The sequence below is a fragment of the Spermophilus citellus genome, assembly GCF_964194105.1.
Source record: "Spermophilus citellus genome assembly, chromosome: 13".
NCBI lineage: Eukaryota > Metazoa > Chordata > Mammalia > Rodentia > Sciuridae > Spermophilus > Spermophilus citellus.
Genome location: NC_138193.1, coordinates 95,864,021 through 95,876,274, shown reverse-complemented (window position 1 = coordinate 95,876,274; position 12,254 = coordinate 95,864,021). Strand labels below are relative to the sequence as shown.

The following is a 12,254-nucleotide window of genomic DNA, read 5'->3' as shown; positions in this document are numbered from 1 at the left end:
GGCAACAGATGGGGCTTGCCAAACTCCCAGCTACTTCCCAGAAGTCCGGGGCCTCCTGGGAGTGGCTCCACCCCGGCTGGCTGTCCTCCAAGCTGGGCACCCACGTCAGCAGGTCCTCCCAGATCCCCTGCCCTTTCACCCAGTGACATGGGACAGGCAAAGGGGCGGGGCATGCTCACCTGGGACCCCATACTTGGAGAGGCCTCCGTTCTCCCTGGCCATCTCTCTCCCCTCCCCCTCCTGTTGTGTCCTGTTCAAGTCAGCATCCGAGGCTGAGGCTCCAAGGGTGATGCTCCTCGGTCGCCCTTCCGGTCACCCTTCCTACGGTGCCACACTGACTCCAGTGCCCGGGGGTGCACACTGAGTCAGGACAGCTGGGTGGGCTTGGCCAGCTCACAAGGCCTCTCCGGGCCTCCTGACCCCAACTGTGAAGTGGAGCCGGTCTCGACAATGGCCTCATAGGAAGCTCTGAGGACTAAGTTAACAATGTCCCCGAGGAGTCAGAGCTTCTGATTGATAAGCCCTGGCCTGCAGTGGGAAGTGATACCCTTGGGGACATCTGACCCCAAGGGGCAGGCCCACCCAGGCCAGGGCCCCCCTGGCCAGGGCAGTGGCTCTGTCCTGGGAAGAGCCTTGTTCAGGCCTGCGTGAGTCACTTGCTTTGAGAATTACTAAGTTCAACAGGAGGAGGCCGGGGGCGGGGATTGTCGCTGCGAATGCTGGGCCCCACGGGAATGGGTGCTGGGCAGTAGCGGTGAAGACAAGCAGCAGGACAGGCACTGTGAGCAAAGGTGGCAGTGAGGGAGCCGGGCAGGTGGCCACTGGGTTTCCTAAAAGGTGTTGGGCCCAGAGAAGTCACAGTCTATGAACAATCGCCCAGCGAGGAGGCGGGGATGGTGTTGGTGGTAGATGGGGGTCCCCTACCCTGACCCCGCAGAGAGCCCTGCTCCCTGGACTAGCTCTCAGGCACTCTCCCCCAGGGTCCCATCATGCTGGTTCCAGTGCACACTCTACAATCCCAAAGCACTTTCATACCCAGTTCCGAAGAACTTTCACGCCTAGTATCTTCTTTACTCCCAAGTACAGCTCGAGCAGGCAGCCAGGGCGGGGATTAATAGCTTTAGTTCAACCCCTGCCCAGTATTACAAGGCAAAGAAGCCCAGAGAGGGAAAGGGATTTGCCCAAGACCACACAGCTAGGGCCAGGCCCACACTCCCCACTCCCTGTGGAGTCTTGTCACCAGTGCTGCACCCGCCCTCTAGCCTGTGCAGTGCTGGCCTTGGGGACTTGAAGGACAGGATAAGCAGCAGCTCTGGCTCGGGACCTGCACAGCTGTCGAGGTGAGTTGTGGTCTGGCTGTTGCGGCCGAGCTGGCGGGCACAATCTGTTCTCACCCTGCTGGGCCAGGGATGGGCCAGGACCGCTGCTCAGCAGCTCCGTTGTCCAGGCCTCTGACAAAGGGGACACAGCCACTGGCTCGATGCCACAGTGGAGGTGGGGGAGCCCATTCTAAGGGCAGCCCCACACCTCACACACCCTGAGCAGCTGTTCCCAGACCTCATTGAGCTTTAAGATTCAAATGGCCCTAGGCTGGCAGAGATGCCAGCTTAATGGGAACACAGCTGCCCCCAGACCTGGCGCTGTCTTGGAAATGTGAGAGTCACCTGGCACTTAATCCATTCTTCATCAGTGAGCCATTATTGAGCACTTGATATGGACCAGGCTTTAGGCTAAGTGCACGGCCTACATTATTTCACTTATTCCTCCCCAAAGCAGGTGACTCATTAGCCCCATTTTACAGATATGGAAACTAAGGTTAGAAAGGTTTCTCTCTTCTCTCTCTCTCTCTCTCTCTCTCTCTCACACACACACACACACACACACACACACACACACTCCACAGTCAGGGAAGATCAGATACAAAAGTGTGCAGTCCCCTGCCCTGCAATTTAGACATCAAGTGCATTTTGGGTCCCCATGGGGGCAATGTGGCTGACAATGTGGAGGTGGGAGTTAGAGAGGAATATGACAGGCCTTCCAGTGACAACCCCCACAAGGTAGTGTTTAGATGTATGTCATCCAGGGCCCTAGAGTTCAAAGCTGAACATTACCAATTCCAGTCAAATAAGCAGAAATCACTTTCGGCTGTGAGGAATCCAGGAGGACTGCATGGAAAAAGAAGAGTTTGGTTAAGATTTCTTAAGGCTTCGAAAAAAGGCAAAATTGGAAATGCTGCCAGCATTATTTTATTAGCATAATTCTATTAATAAAAGAAATCAATACCTCCACAGCTTGGTGAAAGACAGAGGTTCAGACCAGTGGACCTCATTTTACAAATTAAAAAAAAAACATAATCAGAAAGGGAGAGTAATTTGCCCAAGGTCACAGCCACTAGTGACAGGGCCCGAACTTGTTTCCAGAGTGTCTAAGTTCCCATCCAGGGTCATTTTCTGTTCAGGTAACCAGGCAATGGTTGGCTCAAAGGGAGGCTTTGCCTCTGCTTGGCTCCCGACTCTGTGAGAACTGGGGGTGGGGGTGGGGTTTACAGAGACTGCCTGGTTAGTGACAGTAACACACCTGGAAGGACACTCAGCTCCTGCTTGGCCAAGGGTAATGTCATATCCCCATGAGGGCATATCCTACTTTGGGGCCAAGACCAGGGAAGACTCCAGGCCCCAATACCAGATTGGGAGCTGCAAAGACCTGGAGCACTTACTCCTCTGTCTGGGAAGGCCAAGGCAGTTGGTCTCCTTTCTCTTGATCCGCCACTGCGGGGCCAGCAGCCCCAGGGGCCTACCACTCCCATAGCTTAGGCTGGCAGCAGGGAAATCATCCAAGGCTGGTCCCTGCCTCATTTTCCCTCCATCCACAGTGAAACCCATTCATCCAAACACCTCCCCTCATAGTCAAGGTCCAAAGAGCTCAGGGAGCATGTCGGGGGTGGGGGCACTAAACTAGAACCCAGTTTTCAAGTGACTCTGGTACTCACACTCCCTCAGCTGCCTCTGGACACAGTTTCCAGCAGTTCTAAGAGCCAGCTCCTTCTCCAGCTACATAAAACCACCTGGGTTTTGAAGCCAAGCAGATTCGAGGTCAGACCCAGGTTGACCTGGGTTGCTCTGCTTCCAAACAGGGTGATCTTGGAAAAAATTACGGGGCCTTTCCAGTCTCTTTCTTCTTACCTGCCTTCTGAAATTGTCACAAGATTATTTGCACAGGCTCAGGGACTAGGGACGCAGATATGCCCACAGGGGTTGAAAGGCCCAGGATCTGCAGGATGGGGAGGGAAGGCGAGGAGGAGGAGGCTCTCCGGAAAGGCAGCCCCACAGCCTGTGCTTTCTCTCCTCTTCCCGCTCTCCCCAGGCTATGGCCACGCAGCGCCCAGCACGGATGGCGGCAAGGTGTTCTGCATGTTCTACGCGCTGCTGGGCATCCCGCTCACACTCGTCATGTTCCAGAGCCTGGGCGAGCGCATCAACACCTTCGTGAGGTACCTGCTGCACCGTGCCAAGAAGGGGCTGGGCATGCGGCGCGCCGATGTGTCCATGGCCAACATGGTGCTCATCGGCTTCTTCTCGTGCATCAGCACGCTGTGCATCGGCGCCGCCGCCTTCTCCTACTACGAGCACTGGACCTTCTTCCAGGCCTACTACTACTGCTTCATCACGCTCACCACCATCGGCTTCGGCGACTACGTGGCTCTGCAGAAGGACCAGGCGCTGCAAACGCAGCCGCAGTACGTGGCCTTCAGCTTCGTCTACATCCTCACGGGCCTCACGGTCATCGGCGCCTTCCTCAATCTCGTGGTGCTGCGCTTCATGACCATGAACGCCGAGGACGAGAAGCGCGACGCCGAGCACCGCGCGCTGCTCACGCACAATGGGCAGACGGGCAGCGGACTGGGCGGCCTCAGCTGCCTGGGCGGTGGCACCGGTGGCGGCGGCGACAGCGCGCACACCACGGACACCGCCTCGTCCATGGCGGCCCCCGGGGGCAGCGGCTTCCGCAACGTGTATGCCGAGGTGCTGCACTTCCAGTCCATGTGCTCGTGCCTCTGGTACAAGAGCCGCGAGAAGCTGCAGTACTCCATCCCCATGATCATCCCGCGGGACCTGTCCACGTCCGACACGTGCGTGGAGCACAGCCACTCCTCGCCCGGAGTGGGCGGCCGCTACAGCGACACCCACTCGCACCGCTGCCTCTGCAGCGGGACGCAGCGCTCCGCCATCAGCTCGGTGTCCACGGGCCTTCACAGCCTGTCCACCTTCCGCAGCCTCATGAAGCGCAGGAGCTCCGTATGAACTCCCGCGCGGGGCCAGTGGGGGCCGGGGCTCCTGACCCGAAGAGCAACGGGGGAGGGGGGTCTGCCAGGAGCACCCCCACCAGCCGCCTTCGGTCCTTGGGATGCCCCCAGTCCCCCACCACCACTGTCCCCCACCTCCCCAACTCCAACTGTGCCTGCTCGCACCAGCCGGCAGGAGACCGGGCTCTGAGGACTCCTGGAGCCCCCATCCGAGCCCAGCATATTCCAAGAAATGTGAAACTTGGGGGGTCTTAGAGGGAAGGCAGAAGCTAGGAGGGAGCCTCCCAACCCTTTTGGAAATCTAAGAAGCTCCCCAGTCCTCAGAGGCCCTGCTGGTACCCAGACCCCCACCTCCCCAGGGGACTTAGTGTTCCACGTTGGTTTGCATCTCTCTATTTATACCTCTGTCCTGCCGGGTCTCCCACAGTCCCTTGGCTTCAAAAGCCAGGGTGTCTTTGTCCAGGTCACCCCCACTCAGTCCCACCCCTCACCCCCTCATCCTCAGCTGTGTCTCCCGGCCTCTCACTACCTTCTGTGTTGTTTTGCATGGCTTCACCTTATGGAGAAAGTGGAAACCTCAGCAGCCCCTAAAGCTAGCCCCCAGAGGGCAGGACAGAAAGAAAGAATAGGCAGGTGGCAGGAGGGGGAGAGGGGAGCAGGGGAGGAAAGGCTCTAGGGCTTTGGGCTGCAGGGCAGTGGCTTGGGTGGGTAGACCTAGTGGCCTCTAGTGCATTATCTGGGGGAAGGGGAGGACTCCAGCCTTCCACACACTGCCCTTGAAATCCAGAACAGAACACCAACTGGCCACCCCTGGCTGCTACTGCTACTCATTACCAACTCTTAAATTTGTGGAGTGGGTTTTTAGCTTCCCCAAACCCCATCTCGTCTATTCATTCGTTTGAGTCTCACAAAACTCTAAATAGTTCACCAGGGCTGGAATTCTTGTCTCTATTTCATAGACGAGGACACAGGTGAAGTGTCCTGCCCAAGGTGACACAGAGAGCAAAAGGCAAAGGGGAACGAGAACCCTCTTGCCTGTCACAGCCTGAGTGATGTTCCTTCCAGCTTAGAAGCAAGGTTCCTGCCCCACACATGCAGCATCCTGTGGGCGGCCAAGGCTTAAACCAGAACCACAAGCCCCGGACAGGGACCTTACTGATGCGCAGCTTCTGCTACTCCTGTCCCAGGACAGGGACTCTGAAGGGGCCCTTGTCTCTGGGCTACCTGCTTACAAGCAGGAAAGTCCTTGGGACCAAGGTAAGCAGTCAAGGTCAGGAACTGCAGCTCTGGGCAGTTCGAAATTGGGCAGAGAGGCAAAGACAGCCTGTCTTTGCTGTCCTACTGGGACATCGTCCTAGCCCCACAGCAGCCATTGTGGGTACCTGTGTCCCAAGTAGCTACAGATAAGCTATGGCCAAAATCATGAATACTCCTCCGAGCAGGAGGCTTAGACCTCTGTGCCCTCTGCCTGCCCCACCTGCAACTCAGAGGCTCAGGTGGAGTGTGGTGGGTGGGGGCATGCCCTCTACTCTCCCCACAGCTAGAGCTGGTAGAGTAGCTGGGACAGCATCAAGGTGGAGGTGAGGGACCTCTCCTTCCACAGCTCGGCCTTCCCGTGCTGCTCCAGGGTCAGCTCCTCAACTCTGCTGAGCAAGGTCAGCCCTGGCATTCAGTGAAGCTGGAGAGAGGGGCCTGAAGGATGGTCAGCCTCAAGCTCCACCTCAGCAATGTCCTCTAGGCCCTGGGAACCCCAAGAGGGAAGAAGTCCGGCCTGTCTGTGATCCTATCTCAGTGTAGAAGACCTGGCCCTGGTGCCAAGTGGGGTGGGGCCCAGGGCCTAGAAGAGTGCCCTCTGTTTTTATGTTGGGGGTGGGGGACAGTGCTAGCTGCCTCTATCCTATGTGTGACCCTGCCCTCGAGGGGTCAAGTCCCGTCATACCCGAGGGAACCACAACCAAAGTTGCAGAGAGATGGTGGAGAAAGAGGCAGAAGGCCCTGGGGCAGAGCACAGCAGCCTGCTGGTCTCCAACTGGGTCTTTCCTTTCCAGGGAACTGGAAGGCCAACGTCACTTCCCCGTCTCACCCCACACACACCGCAGGCAGTCTTTCTGCTTCCCCGATGCCTTATGCCTGGGCACACTGCCACAGAATATGCAATATGTGTGGGGGACATGTCCCCACACCCACACCCCACCCGGGCAGCCCTGAATACCCCAGGCTGTGGCTGCCAGGCCTCCCCTTGGCTCCCCTGCCTATCTGTCTTCACACTGAGAATGGCGCCTAATAAATGCTGTCCATGGAGACCAGGGTCAGGCTCCAGCTCTTCTGTTATCACAAACCCTTACGGCAGTCAGAGGGCAGCCACCCCGTGGTCCCCAGTCCGGGTCTACAAACACACCTAACTGATCGCCTCAGGCTAATCAGACTGGTCTGCGGGCCTTGGGGAGAAGCCTAATGGGGAGCACTCCTCTCCCTTTTGGGACTTCTCAGAAGATCCAGATTTTCTTACTATCATCCTGGAACACACTATGAGAACAAGAGCTTAGACATCTCCCCATCCTTGTACATCAGTAAACTGAGGCTCATAGAAGGGCAGGTCATTCGTCCTAAGTCATACAACCATGAGTGGCAACCTAGGAGAACTGAGAATCCTCACTCCCATGTCCCTCTCCTCACACAGCCTGCAGTGTCCAGCCTGGCTGGACACACCCCAGCTACACTGTCAGCTAGGAATGACATGCCATTCTCTTTCAGTGGACTCCCTGCCTCAATGACCTGATTGACACAAAAATGTCTCTTTCAAAGAAGACATATCACACACACCTTTCTTCAGGGTACATCTTTTCTCTGGATCTAGAGGTTATACCTCAGATTTAGGTCTGGGCCTCAGAGCCCAGAACAGACCCAGGGAGCAGACCCACCCTGGCCAGCTGGTGACAGCACCCAGAGTTAGCTAACTAGTGGCTTCCAAATTTCAAGGAGCACAATCCACAGTAACATCTAACACCACAGTCTACATACCTATCCAGCCCCCATCTAGCTTTCATAAAATAATATTTGCCAGGCGTGGTGGCATATGCGTGTAATCCCTGAAGCTCGGAAGGCTGAGGCAGGAGGATTGCTGGTTCAAAGGCAGCCTCAGCAACAGCAAGGTGCTAAACAACTCAAGTGAGACCCTGTCTCTAAATAAAATACCAAAAAAAAAAAAAAAAGGGCAGCGGGTGGGGTGGGTGGTTCAGTGGTGGAGTGTCCGTGAGTTCAATCCCTGGTACCAAAAATACATATAAATAAATATGTAAATCCTATTCTATTGCATGTTATAAAATGCTGGTCATCACCCACTCAAGTGACTTCTCCATCTGCTAGTGGTTTTGCTATGTGCAAACTGAAGTATACTTGAGAAATAAGGGGATGAAATAGGGACACTTTCTCCAAATTCTCTCTCTTTCACACATACGACAACTGACAGATAAGAGAAGGACCTATATAAAGGGTTCAGGATTCAAGCAGAAAGAGGTGGCACCTGCACCCCTCTGCAGAGACAGGACACGAGGAGCTTCCCCGTGATGGTACTCCTGCCTGCTCCCTGCTGCGATAGGCAGTCTCCTAGCACATGCTCCTAGGTGGATCAGGGTGGCCACAGCAGAACTGGGGCTTAATTCCCCATTGGCTCACCCACTCCCAAGGCCACCTCATCAAAATCCAGGGCTTATGACCTATGGCACAAACAGCCTCTGCCTTTCCTAGAACAGTTAAAGACAGTGAGACCAGAAACTGGTTCATTCTGGAGGTCAGCGATGACAGCACAAGGACTTTTAATTTCTTAAAAGTGCTTGCTGGGCAACATGCTGACCCTTGCCCTCCTTTCTTCATCGCAAAATAATCACAAACAGATCTTGTGAGGATCCCCCAGGGGAACCGCACTCCAGTCCCTGCCCGTGGTGATTAGAGCTCAGAATTGCCCATGGTTCTAGAGTGGGCTCTTTATCCGTGGATGACATTGGTGTCACCCTCCTCACTCCACATGGCATCTGAGGCCTCCCGCACTAAAAGATAGGCACACAGCAACACGAGAATAGATAGCCAGCACTGCAGAGAGAGGATTAGGCAGAAATACACCAAGTCCCCGTGGATTTGGTCACTGGGATGAGCCTCAATGGAGATAGGCACTTCCTGGGAGTCAAAAGAGAAAGGGATGTAGTGGTATCTCTACCCCAAATATGTCCTATGTATGCCTCCTAGGAAAGGGGTTCCTTGGCCAAATCGATTTGGGGAAACACTGCACTCATCATCCTCTCATGGAGCTTCACGAGACTTCATAGTTTAATAAAGGCTATGAAAATCCCGCAGCACGATGCTGCTTGCCTTTGCTTCGCCCAGCATTGCCAAACTCATTCCAGGCATCAGAGCCTCTGTATGCATGACATCTCTCCATGTCCTGGATTTCCTGAGCACACTTTATGGGAAATGCTCATCTCATTTATGAAAAGATCCTTCCCTCTTACCTTGCCCTAGGTCCTAGAAGGAGTTTAGCTTGTCAGTGCATCTGTGACAACCCCAAATATATATGTGATGCTCAATTATGTGCCAGATCAAACTGAGGCTCAGAGCAGCCCATTGGCCCAGGATCAGGCAGTGAATTGTGGCAAAGCTAGTGTCTAAACCCAGGCCCAGTGGCTGCATTGACCAAGCACATGTCCTCACCCTCCTCGCTGGGTACTGTTTCATGATGGCCCAGGTCTTGAGCAGAGGTTTGGTAGAAGTTGCAGACCTCTCTACAGTGGTCGCTTCTTATTCACAATCGTGGTGAGAGGGGACGCTGTGATCTAAACACACCATCCTGCCAAGATGGCAGATTCTGACAGAGCTGAGAAAAGCTGTTCCCCCTCAGGCCCTCTCCCACCTTTAGGGTTATTTAATTCTTTCTACAGCCTCTGCCCAAACCCCAACAGCCTCCTCACAACTCATCTCAGGAAGCCAAGGCAGGGGCGGGGGTGTCTCAGGGCCAGGGAAGGATGTATTCAGAATGGACGTATGGCCAGAGAAAAGAGCAACTACCCACAGATGACCACGCCCAACTCTGGCCTCATCATTGCCACTGAAGAGCTTAAAACTGATGCTCCCTCTCCATCTCAAAGCTGGGTGCTGGTTAGGAGGCTTAGTGACCCTGTTTCCCAAGTAGGCCCTGAAAAGCCTGTTCTAGGGTAGACTCAGTGCCCTCCTCCTGCCCAGCCAGATGGGGCCTTGACAGCCAGATGACATCCCTCCAGATATCATCGCCCTTGACAAAAATCGCAAACACACACACACACACACACACACACACACACACACACTTTAGATTGTTAGTCCAATTCCACTGTATCAGGGGAAGGGATTTGGGTTCACAGAGGGAAAGTCATGAAGCAAGATAAAGGTGCAGCCAGGATTAGCATCCACATATCCTGACTTTCATACACACACACACACACACACACACACACACACACGAGGGCCCAGGCTTCTCTGACTCTGATATCAATGAAAGCTACTAATCTCTGTGGTTGAGTCACTCTGACGCTGGAAATTTACCACATTCACATCTGGACAAACATTGGGAGACTCACACACCCCACCCCCAGTCTCCCAGCTGCAGAGAGGGCCCTGTGGGCGGTGCCATCCTTAGGGTAGATGCTGTGGTATAACTGCATGGCACTCTCTGGTCAGTGACTGACCGAACCCCCCTCAAGAATCTACATTAATGCCATGTTGCTTGTACAGAGCTCTTTCATGCCGTGTCCTCATTAAACCATCAGAACAGCACTGTCATTTAGGTGAGAACTAATGTCCTCATTGCACAGATGACAAAACTACAGTCAGGAAGCCCAAGGTCCTGCTAGAATGCACTGTGTATATGAGGTGCTGAGCAGGGTCCCAAGCATTTCCTTGGTGACTGGTGTGCAGGGCTGGACTACATCCAGGTCCCAAGCACTCCAGGGCAGCCAGTGTCCCACTGTTTACAGCCTCCCAGTCCTCTGGCCATGCCTCTTGGATTGGGAGGGGTTCAGGTGGACCTGGCTCCCAGAACCTGTGAGCAAAAGGAGACATGGAGTTAGAAACATTCCTCCATGACCCCCAGAGCCCTGGACATGAGATCAAGAGCAACAGAATGTCCAGCCAACAACCCCTGCCCTTCAACTGAGGGGACAAAGTTTCCTGGGGAAAGGTCATGCCTTTGACCTGAGCCAGCTCCCCACATCTACACTCTGCCATAGTTCCTGTTCCCTGGAGGAAGGCACATGTGACCAGGTCATCCCTGACTAAAATACTCTGGTTTGACTGCCAGGCCAGAGGGGCAGGAAGACCCATGGCCTTCTCTGGACCCAGAATCAGGTTTCAAGGGACACTGTCCAATCAGATCAACAGGTCCAACCTGGGGGCCTAGAGGCACAACAGGACGAGGAGCTTGGCAAGCCAGTTTATGCTCTGACCTCTCTTTAGTCCCCACCCACACCCCATCTTTGTAGTACAAGCTCTCATTCTGACTTAATCATATGTCCAACTAAAGTCCAAGACACTTTGGCTTCCAGGGTACTGAGTGTCCACGTCCTTGCCCACTTCTCTCTAGAGGAGAGGCCAGAGGTCAAGGGTGTGGTCCTTAAGGACCCCCTGACTGAAGCTCAGTCACTGTGCTGCACCTTGGGCCTGGAATGCAGTCCAGCCACACAAGCAGGGTCCCCCCAGCAGCTGCCCTACAGGGTGGTCACTGTCCTCTCACAAGACACCCACTGAGCAGCCCCAGTAGCAGCTCTAAAAGCCATAATGGCTCCCTTTTCCTGAGACTAGAGCTGCTTCTAGTGTGGATTTTCCTCTGAGGCTGTCACCAGAGGACAGATGGCATCATTCAAAGAATTCAAGAAGCTCTCCCTCCACTCGGCCAGGTGCCTCCAAGCCTTCTCAGGTAAATGCCCCAGCTCTTCAGCCACACCTCCTGTGACGGCACCTATAGACCCCTTCACCAGCTGGTGCCCCTATCAGGAAGACCTTCAGAGTCCTCTGCTCCTGTGGCTTGATATACATGTGATCCAGCCAGTAAAGAGAGGGTCACCATCCCTGCCCTGCTGTGGATGTTGTTCTGTTAATGCCGCCCAAACACACATCAGACTTTCAGGCGGCCAACCCTCCCGCGCTTGCTACTATGGCAGGCATTGTTGGTTACCTAATCAAGAGCTCTTCCTATACTCTTCTGCTTGCTGCTGAGGTCTGACATTTTTTAGGTGTTCGCCCTTCCCCTGACCCAGTCCCAAGGACTCCACCAATCACAGTGGCCTCGAACGCCTGTCCAAAGGCTGGGTTATGTTTCATTCTGGTTTGGGGCTCTTCAGGAATGTCTTGGTGGGGCAGATGCATTGGGAAAGGCTTCCTTCCTCCTAAAATATATCATGGGGGAGGACACACCCCTCTGCTTTGGGCCTTGCCAGGTCTGTGACGTCTGGGAACCGAGGCAGCCATCTTGCAACCATGAGGGGAAACATCAGGGACACAATGAAGATGGCAAAGGGAAGAGATGGAAAGACTGAACAAACCTAGGAAGCCCTGCCTTCCACACCTCTTGTCATAGTGATGAAAGGTGGCAGACAGACCCAAATGGGTTTTCTGTTAGTGGCAGCTGAAGGCCTCACAGCCCACACTTCCTGTGACAGGATTGTCATACAGTCTGAGCCTAGTGGACCCCAAGGAAGAAATAGGTTTTCCCCCTCCCTTGGGATCTTTAACAACCCTAAGTTGACTCTCCCATTCCTGTCTCTTAAATGACACTGAGGGCCACACTCAAAGATTGGTGGTCTCTCTTGGATGTACAGAAATCCAGTCCAGTCTGACCCACTTAAAAACTTCAGTCTCAAATCCACCAAATGCTAATAGTCTCCCTGTTCTGGGATAGACCATATCACAGTCCAATCAGGGAGAGGGA

At 54.4% G+C, this 12,254-nt stretch overlaps 1 protein-coding gene across 1 annotated transcript in view; it reads left to right on the top strand.

Annotated features, from left to right (window-relative positions):
* KCNK3 (potassium two pore domain channel subfamily K member 3) overlaps positions 1-6,610 on the top strand; it is a 35,973-nt gene extending 29,363 nt beyond the window's left edge. The window contains exon 2 of the mRNA XM_081264101.1: positions 3,364-6,610. Within this exon, the coding sequence (XP_081120227.1) occupies positions 3,364-4,301 (938 nt within the window). The 3' untranslated portion in view covers positions 4,302-6,610. The remainder of the gene's footprint in view (positions 1-3,363) is intronic.
* The last annotated feature ends 5,644 nt before the right edge of the window (positions 6,611-12,254 follow it).